Here is a 16868-nt window from a genome sequence, read left to right as displayed (position 1 = left end):
CAACATTTTAGATGGTAAGAAAACACAGAAAATTATTTTTAATTTAGTCATTTGTATTAAATGTTTTAGTTTAAAGAAAGCCCATATTCAGCATTTGTTGAGGTATATAAATCCTCATGGCTACTTTGTTTAAAGTTGACTAATTAATGTAATATAGGCATTTTATCATTAAAAATGCACGTGTGCCCTTCTGTAGAAGGCTTCTGAAATACATACTGGCACCAAATATCTAAAAACAACCATGAGGGAAGATGATCTTTTTCTCATTACATAGCTACATGGGCAGCCCAGCAGAGCCTCCGACTGCTACAGAGGTGTGTGTAAAGCCAGGTCAAAAGTGACAAAGTTTTCTTCGCTTCCTGGGAATTAGTACAGCTTCTGGGCCAGTCTCTCCGTGCCTGCTCTGACATGGCTTTCTCCTGGGAGCACATATTCAGATGCCAGTGAGGGTTCCCAATGTGTAAGAGCTTCAGGAGAAAAAGTTCCAAAGGGATGGGAATCTGTAGTACTGTGCAGGATCAAACACCTCCCTAAACTGCAGGAAGCAGCCCAGTCAGGGACAGAGTCTAATTTTAAAGTGAGATTTTTTTATTAGGGGATTCTGAATATCAGATTTAGAGACTACTAACCCTTAGACAGTTTTGATTGCTATGTATTGGTACAAAGACCACGCCTTTAAAACAAAAATTCCCGTTAGATAATATGTTTATCTTTCATATACCTGTGAAACCTAAAATTTTGGAATTGGTATATTACCAAAAAGACTCAGACTATTTTATTATATTTTAGAGAGGTTTATGAAGTATGGTATTTTTGTCCAGTAATTCAGTGCTCTTTCATATGCTTTCTGTAGAGACATACGACACCTAAGGATGCTCTAGGACAGTGGTTTTCAAAATGTGGTCCGCAGGCCAGCAGCATCGGTATTACCTGGGAACTTGTTCAAAATGCAAATTCTCGGGGTCCACCCTAAATGGATGGAATCAGCAATCTGTGTTTTAACAAGCCTGGATTCTGATACATGCCCAGTTAAAGGATCACTACTCTGGGAATTCAATTCTCTGTCTCCCCTGGCTAAATAAGGCATTCAGTAACGTGGTTTTGGGAAACAGCACAGAATTACTTCCATGTCAGGGAGCCTTTCTGATGATTTCAACCTGAGTTCATACCCTCCTTCTACAGAATATCATCTGCATATCTCAATTGTTGAATTTATCGCATCACATTATAATCTTTCGTTTACGTGCCCATGAGCTGATAGAGGCATGGAGGGTCTTATTCACCTTTGTTATCCCAGTGCCTAGGGCAGTGTCAGGCACACAGCTAATGCCCACTAATTGAATGATTAGACCAGGTTTAAAATTATTAGACTACTCATTTTGACTCAGCTACTTATGTTTTTTAATCTCAATATCTTCTTCTGTAAAATGAGCTAGTATATGCTTTCTAGGGAATCTTCGAAGTTTCAGAATTGCATCATTTCAATTAATTCTTTGCCCTAATCAATTTGCTTTTTTATTCACTGGCTAGGCCTAGAGAGTTTTATCTGTATTCTTTTCAATTAAAAACTCAAAGCAACACAGTTTTCTGATGGAGGACCCATATCCACAGATTAAGAAAAAATATTTCAGAGGTGCCTGGAAACCACAGACAATATCACAAGGAAAACAGTGCTTATTAAATATTTGCTGAATGAATGAAGGAGACACTCAAGAAGCTTGGGATATCAGTTATTTCTTGTGGGAACTCTTGCTGTGAAGTGGAGATAGCTGTTCCTAACTGCAAACAAAGCTCATAAAACCGCAGCATTCATTCGCCAGGAAGTAACAGGCTGTTCTCGGTGTACACTGATTATAGTCTGAAAATGACCCTCCTGTCTAACCTGCCAAGTGCTACTTCTGTCTTTCTCTCCTCAGAACGTATCTCTTTCTATACTTTCTTTTTAGAAACTCATTGTATGAAATTAACTAAAAAAATTTAAAATGATAATATGCATGACAGATCTGACTGGAGGACAAAACTTCCAACATATAAAAATGTGACTGATCTTATGCACAAGAAGAAAATGACATGCTTTATAAGAGCAGGACTCTCTCCTTGTTAAGTATTTAGGTACTAACTGAATTATCTGATAAGCTGATCTTGCACAATTGATTAACACTATACATCCAACTCAACTCTTGCTGAGAAATACCTTATGATACAACTTGTATGGCTACTGTTACCCATAGAAGAAAGCTAGCTGTATTAAAAATTTTAACTTAAACTCCATATAAGAGCAATAAGAGGAATTGGAAGCTATAAACCAAGAAGACAACAAAGGTACAAAAACATTCTCACTCTTTTCTCTACTTTCTTCTATACTAATGATATGACACACAAAATTCATGCTTAAAGAGGCTTAACCGACTGCTAGCCTGCTAACCTTATCACTCCTGTTACCAATTTGGGGGACTTATACCTTGTATCACGGTGTTTCTGGCTCAAACAAGATTTTCAATCTAGGTCTAGATCTTTACCTGGGACTCAGTTGCTTCCAAGATACTGCCAAAGGATCCTGTACACTTGAACAGAATTGGTGTTTATATGTGGTATTTCAGGCGGGGAATCCCTGACCCCACCCCTTCCTATCCTGCTCATACTCAGAGATTATCTTAACACCTTTTGTGAGGTAGAAGCAGGATTGCCTACACAATTTGCCAGGCTCAGTGCAAAATGGTGGCAGTAGAGCATCAAACCAAGGGCAAGGCCCTTCCAGTGCAGGCCCCTGTGTGACTGCAGGTCACACACCCAGGACCCTGGCCTTGGGTCTAGGATCATGAGGCAGGAGACCTGAGAACCTCCCCCTCCCATGGCAACTCACACAGACCATGCTTTTTGTTTCCTTTGTTCACGCTTCCCAGTAAAATCTCATTAGAAGAAAGGGTAGGGTGGATGGAGTCCAAAATTTGTAGTCTAATGTCCTCACTTAACAGACGATACAACTAAGGTACAGTAAAGCTAATGATTCATAGAACATTACACAAATAATTTCTGGTAGGGCTGGATGGGGAATTCATGTATCCCGACTCTTAACCCGTTACTCTTTACACTATATCATAATGAGTCCATATGAGAGAAAGACAGAGAGAGAGACAACCCCATCTTTTTAGTTTTTCTTCTTGCCTAACTGATTGGATATAATTTGAATAGGTCCTAGATGCTGCAATGATTGCTCTGACGTTGTAAGTAGCTCTGAACAACAACATTATAACACTGTAAAATTAATAGGGAGAAAGGCAATGTAAATGCCAACTTCAATGTAAATAAAATATCATATTTTAAACTTTTTTTCTCTATTTTTCTTTTCATGTCCTTGCTCTTTTGAATGCCATGCACTTGTTTTATTTTTTGACTGAGTGACCCGCACCTAAGTCTACTGGGGTAAAATGGAAAACATCACGGAAGTTCTTCAAATGCTCCACTCACGATGCCTATTTAAAATTTCCATTTAATATTTAGGGATTGTATTTTTCTCAATCTGATATTTCCTAATTTTAATCATGTTGCAAAAGGCACTCAATTCAAAACTAACTTTATGAAACATCTTGCAAAGGAAGAATTTATATTAATTACTATGGTTTTAGTAAATAAAAAAAATGTCTTAAGCTTAAGTTAGGACTAGAGACCAAGAAACACTTTATTCACGGTTCATTTTGCTTTCCCATTTCACATATTACTTGTTTATCCCCCCACATGCTTAATGATGTCCTCCTACATGAGTTCCAGTTCTTCAGATTAAATGAAACTGTGTCATCTCTTGATAATATTCCATCCCTCACAGACCCTTCCAGCAGAGCCATTCCCACCTTCATCTGTCTTAACACGCAGAGCGACACACAGATGGGTCAACAAACTCCTTCATTCATACCCCCATTTCAAACCAGAGTGCCTATTTTATTCATTTGTTCATCATTTCTTTGTTTATTCATTTATGCTTTGTTTCAACAAGCAACTTGCTTATCAACCATCGAGGCTGTATAAACACTGCACCTACCAAGGGGAAACATGGGGAAGAGCAAACTTAACCTGGACCCTCAAAAAGCCTCCAATCTGTAATTTTTTGAAATCTATGTCATCCATTTTCACCATCATGTCTCAGGACACAACCTATACAGCTCAAGTAAAATGACACTTATCCCATGCATATGTTCACCCCAGGCTGTCATTATTGTCATTCTGGGAAATTTCATTACTCAAAAGATAGTCCGTGCAGAATCCTGGCTGTGTGGTGCTCTAATCTTCTCTAGTCCAACAACAGGGATGGCCAGCCACCCCTTGGTATGGCTAACCCTGGGACAATGCCATCTCTCTGAGTGAAACTTGGAACTTTCACTCTCTGACTTCAACCTATCGCCCCACCCCATCATTCAGTTCCTCATCCCCTGAAACAGGTACTTCATTGTGATAATCAGGCCCTGACAAGTCCCTCAGGCCATTTCACCCATTCTGATTTTGCTTGCCTCAGTTCACCTTGAAGCTGGAAAGCACTTCCATCCCCGCCCCTTGTTCTTGTGTCATTCTGGCCTTGCCAAACTAAAATCCAGCCCAATTTCTCTGTTCCTAGAATATAAAAAATGTTTAAAGAAATGTAAATAATTGTATAGCCTTGTTTCTGTCTATGTTATCAAAATAGGATATTCTTTCATGATGATAATTGAATCTCCATACATTGTCCACAGCAATTACTCTAAATTTCCATTCCTGAAGATTCCAACCCTATTCCCATTCCCATACTGTCAACTGATGATATCTTTTCCTACTTACTTCAAAGAGTGCAACTTAAATGATGTGAATTCCATCAACTACCTAAAATTCAACAGAAATTTCTCTACAAGTCTCCCTTCTTCTTTTGATCTTATTGCTAAAAAAGATGTGTCTCTGCCCACAGCCAAGGCTACCATCCAAAGCTATTCCCTCACAACTCTTCCGATAACCTACTCCATCTTTCGCCTCGTCTCCTTTTACATTTTCAGCCATTTTCGCTGTCTCTCTTTTTGCACAGAGGCATGTTCAACAAGACTTTGTCCTGGAGAAAACCTTCTCTGAAACGTGCAGTCTCTTAAGTCACCTCCCTAATTTCATGTCTCTAATGTTTGACACTACTCTCTGTCAGAAACCCTCTGCAATACTGAAAACTTCTCAGTTGAACCTACATAGCTTTCTGTATTTCAAATAAAACATCTTAATCCATGTATTATTATAATCATTACTGATAATAATAATAATAGCTAGCAGCAATTGAACATGTATTATGCCTAAAATTGTGCTAAACATTATACACACATTTCTTATTCATCTTCCATTGGTTTCTTTACCCAATTGAATGTAAGTCATTAATGACAGTGAGTGTTCACTATATCTTTCACGATGCCTAAAAAAATGCCTTGTACTTAGTAGGGTCTCCCAGATTGACTATGGATCTGAATAGCTAATGAAGCTATAATTGTAACTTTTGCCTTCATGTCATTGTGATTTTTGTCTTTCCTAATGGCATCATAAGACTTTGAATTCCTTAAGGATAGGACTATATCTTCTATTTCCTTTGTTTCTTGAACCTCAGTTCCAATTCAGCACACAACAAATACTATGAAAAGAACAAATGGAAATAGTTGAGTGGGTGTTAACAAGTGACAAATATTATTTGTTTATTTGATTGTTATACAGGACAGAAGGAAAAAAAGATATGATTTCTGATGCTACTCAGTGAACAAGTGAAGGAAAAATCTTTGAGAGCTTTCAACATCCTTATACACAAACATTATAAATACTACTAAATCCTCTTCTACATTTTAAAAAAAAGGTGCTAGATAAAGATGAAGAGAGATAGAAAACTAAGCTATTCTTTCTTAATCTTTCTATTTTAACTTCAAATGCAACCTCAGAGCAGTGAAAAGAAATGTGTCCTACAACTTGTCTGGGTAGTTTTCCAAGACGTCAAAGGAATTTAATTGGCCAACGTTCTCAGAATCGACTGGTTAGTCCTTCCATTACAAATGTGTTAAATATTGTATTTTGGCATTCTAGAGAATTAATTAATTAATGAGGAGCCAGTACAAAGCCTGTACAAAGGGAGGAAATAGTTCAGAATGCATTTATTTCTTAATGAATAGAAATGGGTAAGCTTACTTGGAGATGCAAACAAACCAGAAAAATAACCGAGAGGGAGAGACTCTAGTATATGTTAGGCATTGTACTTGGTCCTTTAAAAATGATATACCATTTAATCGCTACAGTCAGACTCTGTAAACAGGGAATCATTATTTCCACTTTACCGATGTAGAATGAAGGCTTATTCTATACTCAAGTTCATGTAACTAGTAACTGGTAGAGACAAAATTCAAATGTAGTTTATCTGACTCCAGAATCTAGAGCATCCCAAAACAACTTTTGCCTTTTTATCTGTAAAAGCGTTTATATATTATCCTAAAATATTGGAAGCATGTTTAACGACTGTTAGTTACAGTCAGTACAGTTAGTTCTTGGACAATAATTTTCTTGTGTTATATAAGATTAAGAACCGAGACCTCAACTGGCCTTACCCAGTTCCTAGATGTAAGGTGTTTTCCTCTTCCCAGCAAAGATGCAGGTGGTTATTAATAGCCCTTTAAAACAAGAGTGCTAGATTGTTTAAGTAAAGGTAACTCTCACACAGTCAAAGAGGAAAACATCAGGGGCTTATTTAGGTCTTGATATGCACGTGGAAACACATTAATGCTAATGATCACCGTGCACCTAAGTTAGATCCTTGTTACTACTAGCATGTTGGCAAACTCATGTTTATAATGCTCCCAAGTTTTTCCATTTCTGTAATCTTCTTAGAAAATACCTTTTAAAACACACTCTTAAAAATTCTACATAATAGGGGCTTCCCTGGTGGCGCAGTGGTTGAGAGTCCGCCTGCCGACGCAGGGGACACGGGTTCGTGCCCCAGTCTGGGGAGATCCCACATGCCGCAGAGTGGCTGGGCCCGTGAGCCATGGCCACTGAGCCTGCGCGTCCGGAGCCTGTGCACCGCAACAGGGAGAGGTCCGTGTACCGCAAAAAAAAAAAAAAAAAAAATTCTACATAATAATTTCATTCTGATTTTGAACCAGATTAATATCTGGAAGATGTAAAGTTCTTTGTGAAAAGGTGTTCTTTACGTGTTAAAGCATACATTTAAAATTTTTAAAACATTAAAACCAATATAGAAACATTAAATGAAATGTAGAAAGTTATTACTATAAATCAGGGCTTTCGCTGCTTTATATGCTGTAGATCAATTTTGCTATGCTGCTAATCTAACTTTGCTGTAAAAAAGTAATGATAGTCTGTTTTTCTTTGCCTTTAACAAGTAGATTTCAGAGACTTAAAGCCTGGTATCACTCTCTGAAGATACTGGACTTAATCCCCTTCACAGGGAACGTTTTCACCTATTGTGACTTCCTTTCTCAGAGTCCATTTCTTCTCCACCTAATATTCGTTCATTCTTTCATTTGCTCATTCATTCATTCATTTTACCAGTCATAATGCATACCATGTGTGTTCACTGCTGTACTAGGCACTTTGAGGCAAACAGGGACTAGCCCTTTTATTAAAGCAAATATTTTGGGGGCACATACTAAGGTCATACTAATTTACCCCTATTTCATAGCTCAAGAAACTGCTTGTCTCCATGAAATTAACTAGGTGAAATACGTGCAAACAACATAAAGAGGAACAATTCAACATGCTAAAATTAGTGGTGTGCACCTGAGGGCTGTGGGACTTCAGACAAGGAAGACATATATGTGGTTTGGGGGTGTTCAAGGATGGCCACATTAAGGAAATGGGAGGTGAGCTAGCCTTGAAGAACAGAAAGGTGGGTAGAATTTGGATAACTGGAGGAATGGGAGTGAGAGATTAGGGTCTCAACGGATAGCATGGGCAGAGATTCAGAGGTTGGTATAAATGTGATTCTTTTTTGATATTACCAAGGGATTTGGTCTGACTAGAATGCAACACTGTTGGTATGAAATGGACGGCACTCAATACCTGTCTGAAGAATGTGGATTTTGTCTTATAGGTACTGAGGGACAGTTAAAGATTCTAAGAAGGGAATTTGGACCATGAGAAGAGGGTTATAGGAAGACTGTGGACAGACTAAACAGAGGAGGACATGAAGGCTAGAGACCAGTCAAATGTAACTGAGTCTTCCTCATTTGGGGGATTGGAATAATGGGAGATGAAAATGCCTGATTGATTATTTCAGGTCTGCTGTCAAAAGTATGTCAACCCAGAAATGGGAAAGGAAAGTTCAAGTGCTGTTTGTCTCTCATTTCTACAAAAACTCTTTCTGACTCAGGACCATTCTAGGGTCTGTGGTGAGAAAGTGACCAAAATCCCATATCATTCCTGCCCTCAAATAGTTTACAATCTAGTGGAGAGAAACATACCTGCAGGTGACTATAATATGAGAGAGAATGACCCGCAAAAGAATGAGTGCTTAATCTTGAGTGGGAGACTGTCAGATGGCTTCCTGGTAGAGATGGCCTTTAGGAAGGTGTATGATGCTGTCAGGCTAAGAAAGAATGAGTGGTTTCTACAGATTTTAATTCAGCAGAATATACTAGGAAGGAGATACTTTTAGATTCTAAAAGACTACTCTATTCATTGATATGAACTTGGTTAAATTCTACTATGTAATAGATTTGTAGACTTGCATAGGAAATTTAGAGGTCTTTTCCTTACTTTCAGTTAGGAATGAAATTTTTGTGTTGAATATCCAGAAATAATAGAGACATTTTGACTTCCCCTGACAACTCATTCCAGTTAATAACAACACTTTTTATCAGAAAATATGCTTAACCGGTTTAAAATTTATCTATTCCAATGTGTTTGTTCTGCTTTGATTAAAAAAGAAAAATGTATCTGATATTAAAGAATTCCATATTCATTCACTAATAAAAACATATTTGTTGAGACCCTATTAATTTTAAGGCACTCTCATAGACAATGTGGTAGCCTAAAACCAATCTGTGTTCTCAGAGTTTGCAGTCTAATTTGGAAAAGACAATATATTAAGTTACAACACACTATAGCATCTACAGCAAGGTCAGCTGATTTGTTCTATAAGAGTTCATTGGAGGAAGATATCACTATAGGTTGGGATGGCTGGAGAGGAAGGTCAAGCCAATAGCTTGACCTTGATCAGTAGGACCTATGTAGGGAGAAAAGATACTCCATTAATAAGCAACTTCAACCATTAAAGATGTCTTATTTCAATTCCACAAGTTTTTAGCATCCAAAAAGATGCTAGGGATAAGAAGCAGTAAACTTACGGTTGGGAAGAAATATGTGTTATTCTCTAAAAGGCCAGAGTTCTAAGCTGAGGGTCACCAGTAAATTCCTAATTACCAAGTCCAATGTATTTGCTCAGCATTCTTTCAGTCGTAGTTATTTGAATCTTTTGATTCAATTGACCATTGTCTACTTTTGAAACTTTCTTTGTCTCCTGGATATTTAATTTTTTTCTCTCTTAATCTTTTTTCTTTTAATGAATTTGATTTTTCTCCTTACTCACCAGAAGCCCTGGCCTCAGCTTTCTACGTGTTTCAGTATATTTATTGTAAATGTCTTAGTCCCATGATGTTAAATACCATCTGATTATATTTGCATGACTCTCAAATCTTTATCTCTAGCCCTGACTTCCTGGGTTTCAATTCCTCATTTCCAATGAACATTCATATACATGTGCATATATATATATATATATACACATTTATATAATTTTATATGAAAATACTTGTCTAAAGACAAGCTCAAGGTCTTCTCAAAATTGGATCCTTTTTCTGTTTATCTAGAAATAGCAAGTATTTGCCATGTTCTAAACATGCAGATGTGTAATCCTGAAGCCATTTTGATTCCATCACCCAGAGAATCAATTGGTTGTTAAGAAGTCATGTTACTAATTTCACCACTGTCGCCACCCGAGGACAGGCTTTTTGTCACGTCACACCTGAATAACTACAATGACTTCCAGTTGGTCTCTCAAAGTCTAGTTTTTCTTCACAGAAATCACGGTAGTATAACATGCCCCAAACTCTTTGGTTTGTTGCTTGACATTCTCCACTTACATTTAACTTACATGTCCAGCTTCATTTCCCATGAATTGCCTCCTAGGACCCCCTGATTCGGCCAAATCCTTTTACTTGCTATCCTCTGAATAGATATTACAATTTCTTTCCTTGGCTTGCACACTCCTGTTCTGCTAGAAGGACCTTCCTCACTCCTTCACGACTACTGAAAAGGAACTTAGTTCAAATTTCACCTCCTTCATGAAGCCTTTTCTGAACATTCACCCCATAGGATCACTCATATTCTGTAATTTGAAATAATTATAGTTCCTACTATTTGTTGCATATTTATCACATATTTTCACTTATTGCTTATTATTTTTTCTTGTGTGTTGGTCTCATCTTCCAAATTAAATAACAGCCATGTCTAAGATTTCCTGGCCCATCTTCCAGAACATGTGCACACGAAAGTGAATAGACAGAAGACACTCAATGAATACTTATTGATCTATTTATTGACTGAATACATATGAACTATAAGGAATAGTAAATAGTATGGGAAAAGGTGAATCTTAAGGCTATGTGAAGGAATATTCGAAATTGATTTTTAAATCTTCTGAATAGGAACCATTTTTATTAACCCCACTTTAGATCTTAAGTGTATAAAACAGCTAGTAAACTGTCACTTTGTGGAATAGCGACACTTTAAATGCCTATAAAGTTAATGAAATTAGAGTTTATTTATGCTTGAGGTTGAAATTTAACAATTGTCTTTAAAAGGAACATGAAGCCATTTTTGATCCTATGAGTTGGGACATTACAGAAAGTATCTAATTTGTGGTATCTCTTTATTATTGTGTTTTTATAAGAAGTTATTTTATCTTGTTTCTATTTTACACAGTGATGGTACCCCTACAACACAGAATATTAAAACTAGAAATATTTTTAACAAGCAACTAGTGCAATCTATTCATTTTTCAGATGTGGAAACTGAGTGCCAAGAAGGGCAATTGACTTGCCCAAGGTTGCAATCTAGTTATTGCCAGAGCTGTGGCTAAAAATCAGGATTATAGGTTCCTAATTCTATACCTTTTCCATAATCCCATATTGTACAGTTTCATTTTTGTACCTTAAATTGACATTATTCAAATGAAGGAAAATTTACAATAGTTTTCTATTATTTCTCTTATTTTATATCCAAGAATGTAAATTAGTGCGTGGTAAGTTATTAATAAGAGCATTCTAAATAGAAACACAGCATGAACAGTCTATTGTGATGTGTTTCGACATAAGGGAGATATGAATATTGTCTTAATTATTTACATTTCTAAAACTTCATAAAGCTGTGACTTGTTTTCATTGGTGAGTTGAGTGGAAATAGTTATGTGTTTTTTTTTTTTTTTTTTTTTGGCTTTTGCTTTAGAAGTTAACCTTATACTGGGCACTATGGTAATATTTTTGATGGTGGTATGAAGGATTGTTTGAAACACCAAAAATACTTAGCCTTATCCAGGAAAAGAGAGATAAACATAGTGAGTCAGTGTAAATTTGCACTAGTGACGTGAGAGGGTGTGAGAGGAGATGCTGTTCAGTTTTTGGAAAAGAACATGGAAGGTCACAATTGTCCTGAAACTCCATTCTACAGCAGTAGCAGAATAAAACAAAGCACCGCTTACTACCTTCCTACTGCAATTTCTTAGCTTCATTGAAAAGAAGTGAAATTGTCTATTCTTTATGCAACTTTTGCCTGGAAAATATTATTTAGAGGAACTAGAAGGTACTGAGAAATAAAATGAAGATAGGATAAAAAGGAACTCAGGTGATCAGTTTTTATGAGGAACATTCACAGAATTTTGGTTTGTCGTTCTGAAGAAACATTTTACAATCTAAATTACACCATATCGTTTGAATCTCAATGACTAATATCAAGGGGTGACTGGAAGAGGCATATTATATTACAATTTTCAAATTATATTTATGTAGTCTTTTAAAATAAAAATTACTACCAGAAATTTGCCCAACTCAGGCTTTGAAAAGATATTTTTAAAAATCCAGTTCAGTTTTCTTAACTTTCACAGGCAAATTAGGGTTTAAGAATAAAAGATATATTTGCAGAATAAAATACCAAAACAGAGAATTCTGATTTGAAACAAAACAAGAGAATTGTAAAGTCTGACTTAATTGTTAAATCACAGACATACAAATGGATGGGTCAGTGTTTCTGTCCCTGACTCACTAAATCCACATGACGCAGGACAAACATGACCTTGGCGTGGTAAACTTACTTACCTGTACCATTGTTAACTGTGGTCTGGATCGTGGCTTCCGGCCCCATAGTGTCATAGTCTTCCTTCATTTCTTCTGTGGGGGAAGATTATCTTTAGCATTTGAAAATTGTAGAAAGGCTTACTATACTAAGCATGCCTACCACAGGAACAAGGAAGATTCTTTTAAAGGAAACAGAGAAAAGGCTTGTTGTAAACCTCTAAACAATAGCTTTGTTCAGGCAACTGAATGAATCCAATAGTGCTAGCTGCACAAGAACTTATTTACTTTAAGCATTACTGCAAGCTGTGAAAAACAGAGGTGCTTATTTGGGGCAAACGAAAGGCTTTTCTTCTAGTGGCAGTTCTAGTGACAAACAGGGGGAAAGATATTATTTTTTCAATAAGAGTCAAAAGCAACTAAGTATTTGTACTGACGAAGAGGCACACTGGCTGCTATGCCTCTGGTAACACTGGATTATCAGAGACAAGTCAGAATTTCTTATTTTATTTTCATGCTTTTTTTCCCTCCTTGGAGTAGCTATGATGGTGCTAATCTATGCAAGCGAAATTTTAAAGAACCTAATTCTACATACCAAAACTTGAAATGCCCAGTTTATAAAACAAGCGTCCCAGAGGTACTGAAAACACCTGTTTCACTGTTTTTTATAAACTTCTAAAACATATTTTCCTTATTCCTTTCCCTACCACTCCATAAATATCTTTCTTCCTTACTGTTAATTCCCCAGTAGGGGAATCATAGTCATTTTCTGAGGAAAAACATAGCTATAAGAACAGCTCAAGGTTCTGATGAAGATGAAAATATGTAACACTGAAGTTGAAGATCTATAGATGATAAAAGGTCATCTTCTAAAATTGTAATATTTTAAAATGGGAAGAGTCTGGAAAGTAGGAGAACTCTCAAATTTTCTGCCTACCAAATTGTAGAATATGTGAAGTCAGAGAAGGACAGCTGACAGTTAAAAATCCTTCAAGAAAGTAAATTAAACATGGACTTTTAAATTTTTTATTTTTACAATAACAATACTAATGAGAACCAAACATGATCCAGGATGAATATCTCTCTGTGATAATCATTTTGTTTAAAACAAGAGAAACTTTATAAATAGGACTCTGTGAATTCCCAAATTTATCCTGACCATTTTTGCTTATCACATTCTAGTCATAATTATTTGGTAGAAAAAAAGATTCTAGCAAATGTTACAACAAAATTAAAATATATGTTTTTCAAGTAGTATCCTGCAGCATATCTGTTTATGGCATCAGAACTGAAAAATTATGAGCCTCTTAAGGTAAAGTACACAGATATAAATAGATGCTAATTTAATGCCACTGGGCATAATACTAGTCAGATAATTTGAATGATATTTGTTTAAATTCTACGACCACTTTAAATTCATTCTTGGCCCTGGACTTCTCCCTTATTTAAGGAATATTTTCACTGGGACATTTTGCATAAACCATTTAGGAGTTCAATATACAGCAATACTTTATTGTCAATTATAATAACTGATTGGTTAAAAGGCTCCCTCATCTGATATTTTTATTAGTCTCTGCAAGGAATTAAATTAAGGTATTTCTGAGAAGTTCAGTACTAGATATAAATATAACTTTTGTGTCTTTCTTCCTCGCTCCTCTCATGTGATTTCTGGTAGCCAAGAGTCAGAAGAATCATAAGTTTTCCATCTGAGAGATCAAGTCACTGAGGGGAAAACAGTTAACAGCATTTTTTTTTTTTTTTTGCATAATAGTGGTAATGTTCAAGATTTCTGCTGCACTTCCTTCCTCATTGTCATTTTCTTATGAAAACGTAAAGAGAAGTTACAGGAGGTAGTTGCTTCCCAAATTATTAAATGCTGCGTATTCACATGTGTAGTTGGCACTTAGTAATACTTTAGCTATAACCCTCTTTTACCAAAGATTGTGCAACTGAGATGGTGTCACTTTCACCCAGAATGTACTTTGCTTCAATTTACTGAGCATCAAGCTTTTCCTTTTTTGAACATCAAGCTCAGGTATGTATTTTAAATACTATGCCTATGCCTATTTAATTAAGTTTCACATGAATCCGTATTCAGAAGGACATCATAACGTGGGTTAGGAGTATCCCCCCTGAACTAAGGGCAATCCTGGCTGTCTTTCTGCCTCATGCCTAACCTTAAACATTTCTTTCCCAAGACACCTCTGACTCAGCATACTGTGTCTAAAACCACATAGTATATTTGTTTTTAAAACACTTGTAAAAGTTTGCGTTTTCCAGTCACCCTTGGGATGAAGGTTTATAAAAATAAAGAGCACTTTCTTCCTCGAGATGAAGAATCCTTGAATAAGCAGAAAGAGGCCAAGATGCAGGTGATTTATTTAAGTCTGTGTCAATGATAATGATGTCATGGTTTCCAGCACACTGTGTCCACCCCATTGTGGGACGAAAGAATGTCAAGGACAATTCTAAACACAAAACTTTGATTGTGCTGGAACCGGAAAGGCACAGTAAGAACTCCACTGCGCTCTTCAGTGGAAAACCTGCATCCTGCAGACAAACTACAGAAAGCATGGGAGAGAGAGCAAAAGAGAGGGGGCTTATCTCAGAGTAAAGCTATGTGCTGAGGTATGATGGTAGACAGCCAGGCACCAGGGATAAAACACTACTAAATAAAACAGCACCAGAATTAGAATTATTGTCTATATTGTGTGTTTTGAACAATAAATAAGAAAAATATTTTATCAGAAGAAAAATGTGTTATCTAAGAGTCAGGATAAACAATGAGTAGCTTTTTAAGACCAATTTCTTTTCATTAGACATCAAGGCACCATATCAGAGCACTTTTGGAACAATAAAAAAAAAGAACAATAAATCATTACTAATCATTAGAACCAGACAGGTAATAGCTGGGTAACTTTCTTGGTCCAAATAGCCAAATGAGATTAGGGATTTACATTTTATTTAATTATTGTGACTCCAGAATGCTAGTTTATTTACCATAAAGGTAAGAGCGAAGAACAGCCTGTTCATTTGTATCACAGGCACCATTAACTACAGGTGATAACAGAGTCTGTAATGCATTCGTATGGATTATTGTATATTAAAACATTTGGAATTATGATCCATGACCAACACAAAAAGCTGCCATGATCACAGACTACTACAGCTTGACATGGCTGTTTTGGCCCTTTTTCAACTACTGATCTTAATTTTTTTAAATTAAACTTTTTTTTTTTCCAGAAGTTTGGAGCTGTACATTTGTTATATCGTTAATAATTATTCCTTTAAGGGTGGAAATTCTAGTAATTGATCCTTACCCTTGATTTCTAGATATTAAAATTTAAAGCATCAGAACATTCATTCTTATAGCCCTGCATATCTAGTTCATTAACAAATATGAATAGCTAACACCAGCTCATTTAAATAGTATGTCTTACATGAGTTCTCGCCACACTCTGTTTCTGTCACACTGCTCCTAAGAATCATTGGCTCTTATTATACATGTAAATGGCTATCATAAAAATAAAAATTTCATTTAAGATTGTTAATGACTTCTGCAGCAGTCAGACTTCCTTTAATGATCATCCTCTGCCCCTAATTAAACGTATTTATCTTTCAAGCATCTTTGGCTGAGTTCTCCCTCATAGTTGAAAATCTAAAACCTTAAGTCTTAATGGATATAACGATACATGTTTATGTGTGGGACTGCTGAGATTCAAGAAACCTTCACCGAAAGCAAAATTGGAAACAGAAAGAGTACAAAACTTGGCACAGTATGTTAGGAAAACGAAAAACAAATACACTACACCCAAACTGCCATCAGTCTTTTTTTTTCTTTTTTTCACATTTAATGTTCTTTAGTAGTGGAAGTACTTTTATTATCCTGCTTCCAGTACACCAAACAATTACTCTGCCTATGTTCGATGTTTTATAGTCTGTGACATCACAATAGCATACAGGTAGACGCGTACTTGTTTCCTTCCCACCCATTTCACCTATTTATAAAAATGCTATTGTTATATATATCGTGAGGAAAAAACACATAAGGTGGAGTAAATCATGATAGCGCTCACTGGGTCTTGGAACAGAGATTAAGGAGACATGAAGGTTTGAATTAGAAGGGTCATTAAAAAAAATTTTACAGGCCACCTTACCAAGTAGAGATTAGCCGAGGGAGTTTAGGGGGACATGATTAATTCTCCTTTAGTTTGTTAATCATTTCCTACCTTGGTGATGTTTCATCCTAAGTGAATTTTAGACCATGACATTTCCATTTTCACAGTGGCATCTGAAGTTTTAGTTTGAATATAATTCACCTTATTTTTATTAGAGTTGGCCTTGGACCATTTCTACTTCCCCAGAGATTCCCACCAAACAGTAAGAATCATTATCAAGTACTTAGCTGTTAAATAATAAGAAAGCAAGCTAACTGACCAGGTAGAAGTGTAAAATCACATTCACACTTAACAAAAGGGAATGATTAGATGGTTGAATTACAATAGGAGGTGTCAGACAGACACTGAA

At 36.2% G+C, this 16868-nt stretch overlaps 1 protein-coding gene across 4 annotated transcripts in view; it reads right to left on the bottom strand.

Moving 5' to 3' along the window:
* ZEB2 (zinc finger E-box binding homeobox 2) overlaps positions 1–16868 on the bottom strand; it is a 132129-nt gene that overhangs the window by 25751 nt on the left and 89510 nt on the right. For 3 of the 4 annotated variants that reach the window (XM_030883018.3, XM_060302471.2, XM_030883019.3), the window contains exon 4: positions 12366–12437. The exons of the other annotated variant lie outside the window; for it this stretch is intronic. In XM_030883018.3, the coding sequence (XP_030738878.1) occupies positions 12366–12437 (72 nt within the window). The remainder of the gene's footprint in view (positions 1–12365; positions 12438–16868) is intronic. 4 annotated transcript variants of the gene reach the window in all.

This window comes from Globicephala melas, chromosome 7 (genome assembly GCF_963455315.2).
Source record: "Globicephala melas chromosome 7, mGloMel1.2, whole genome shotgun sequence".
Classification (NCBI taxonomy): Eukaryota; Metazoa; Chordata; class Mammalia; order Artiodactyla; family Delphinidae; genus Globicephala; species Globicephala melas.
The sequence above is the reverse complement of the archived record's forward strand: the minus strand, read 5'-3'. Positions and strand labels throughout refer to the sequence as shown.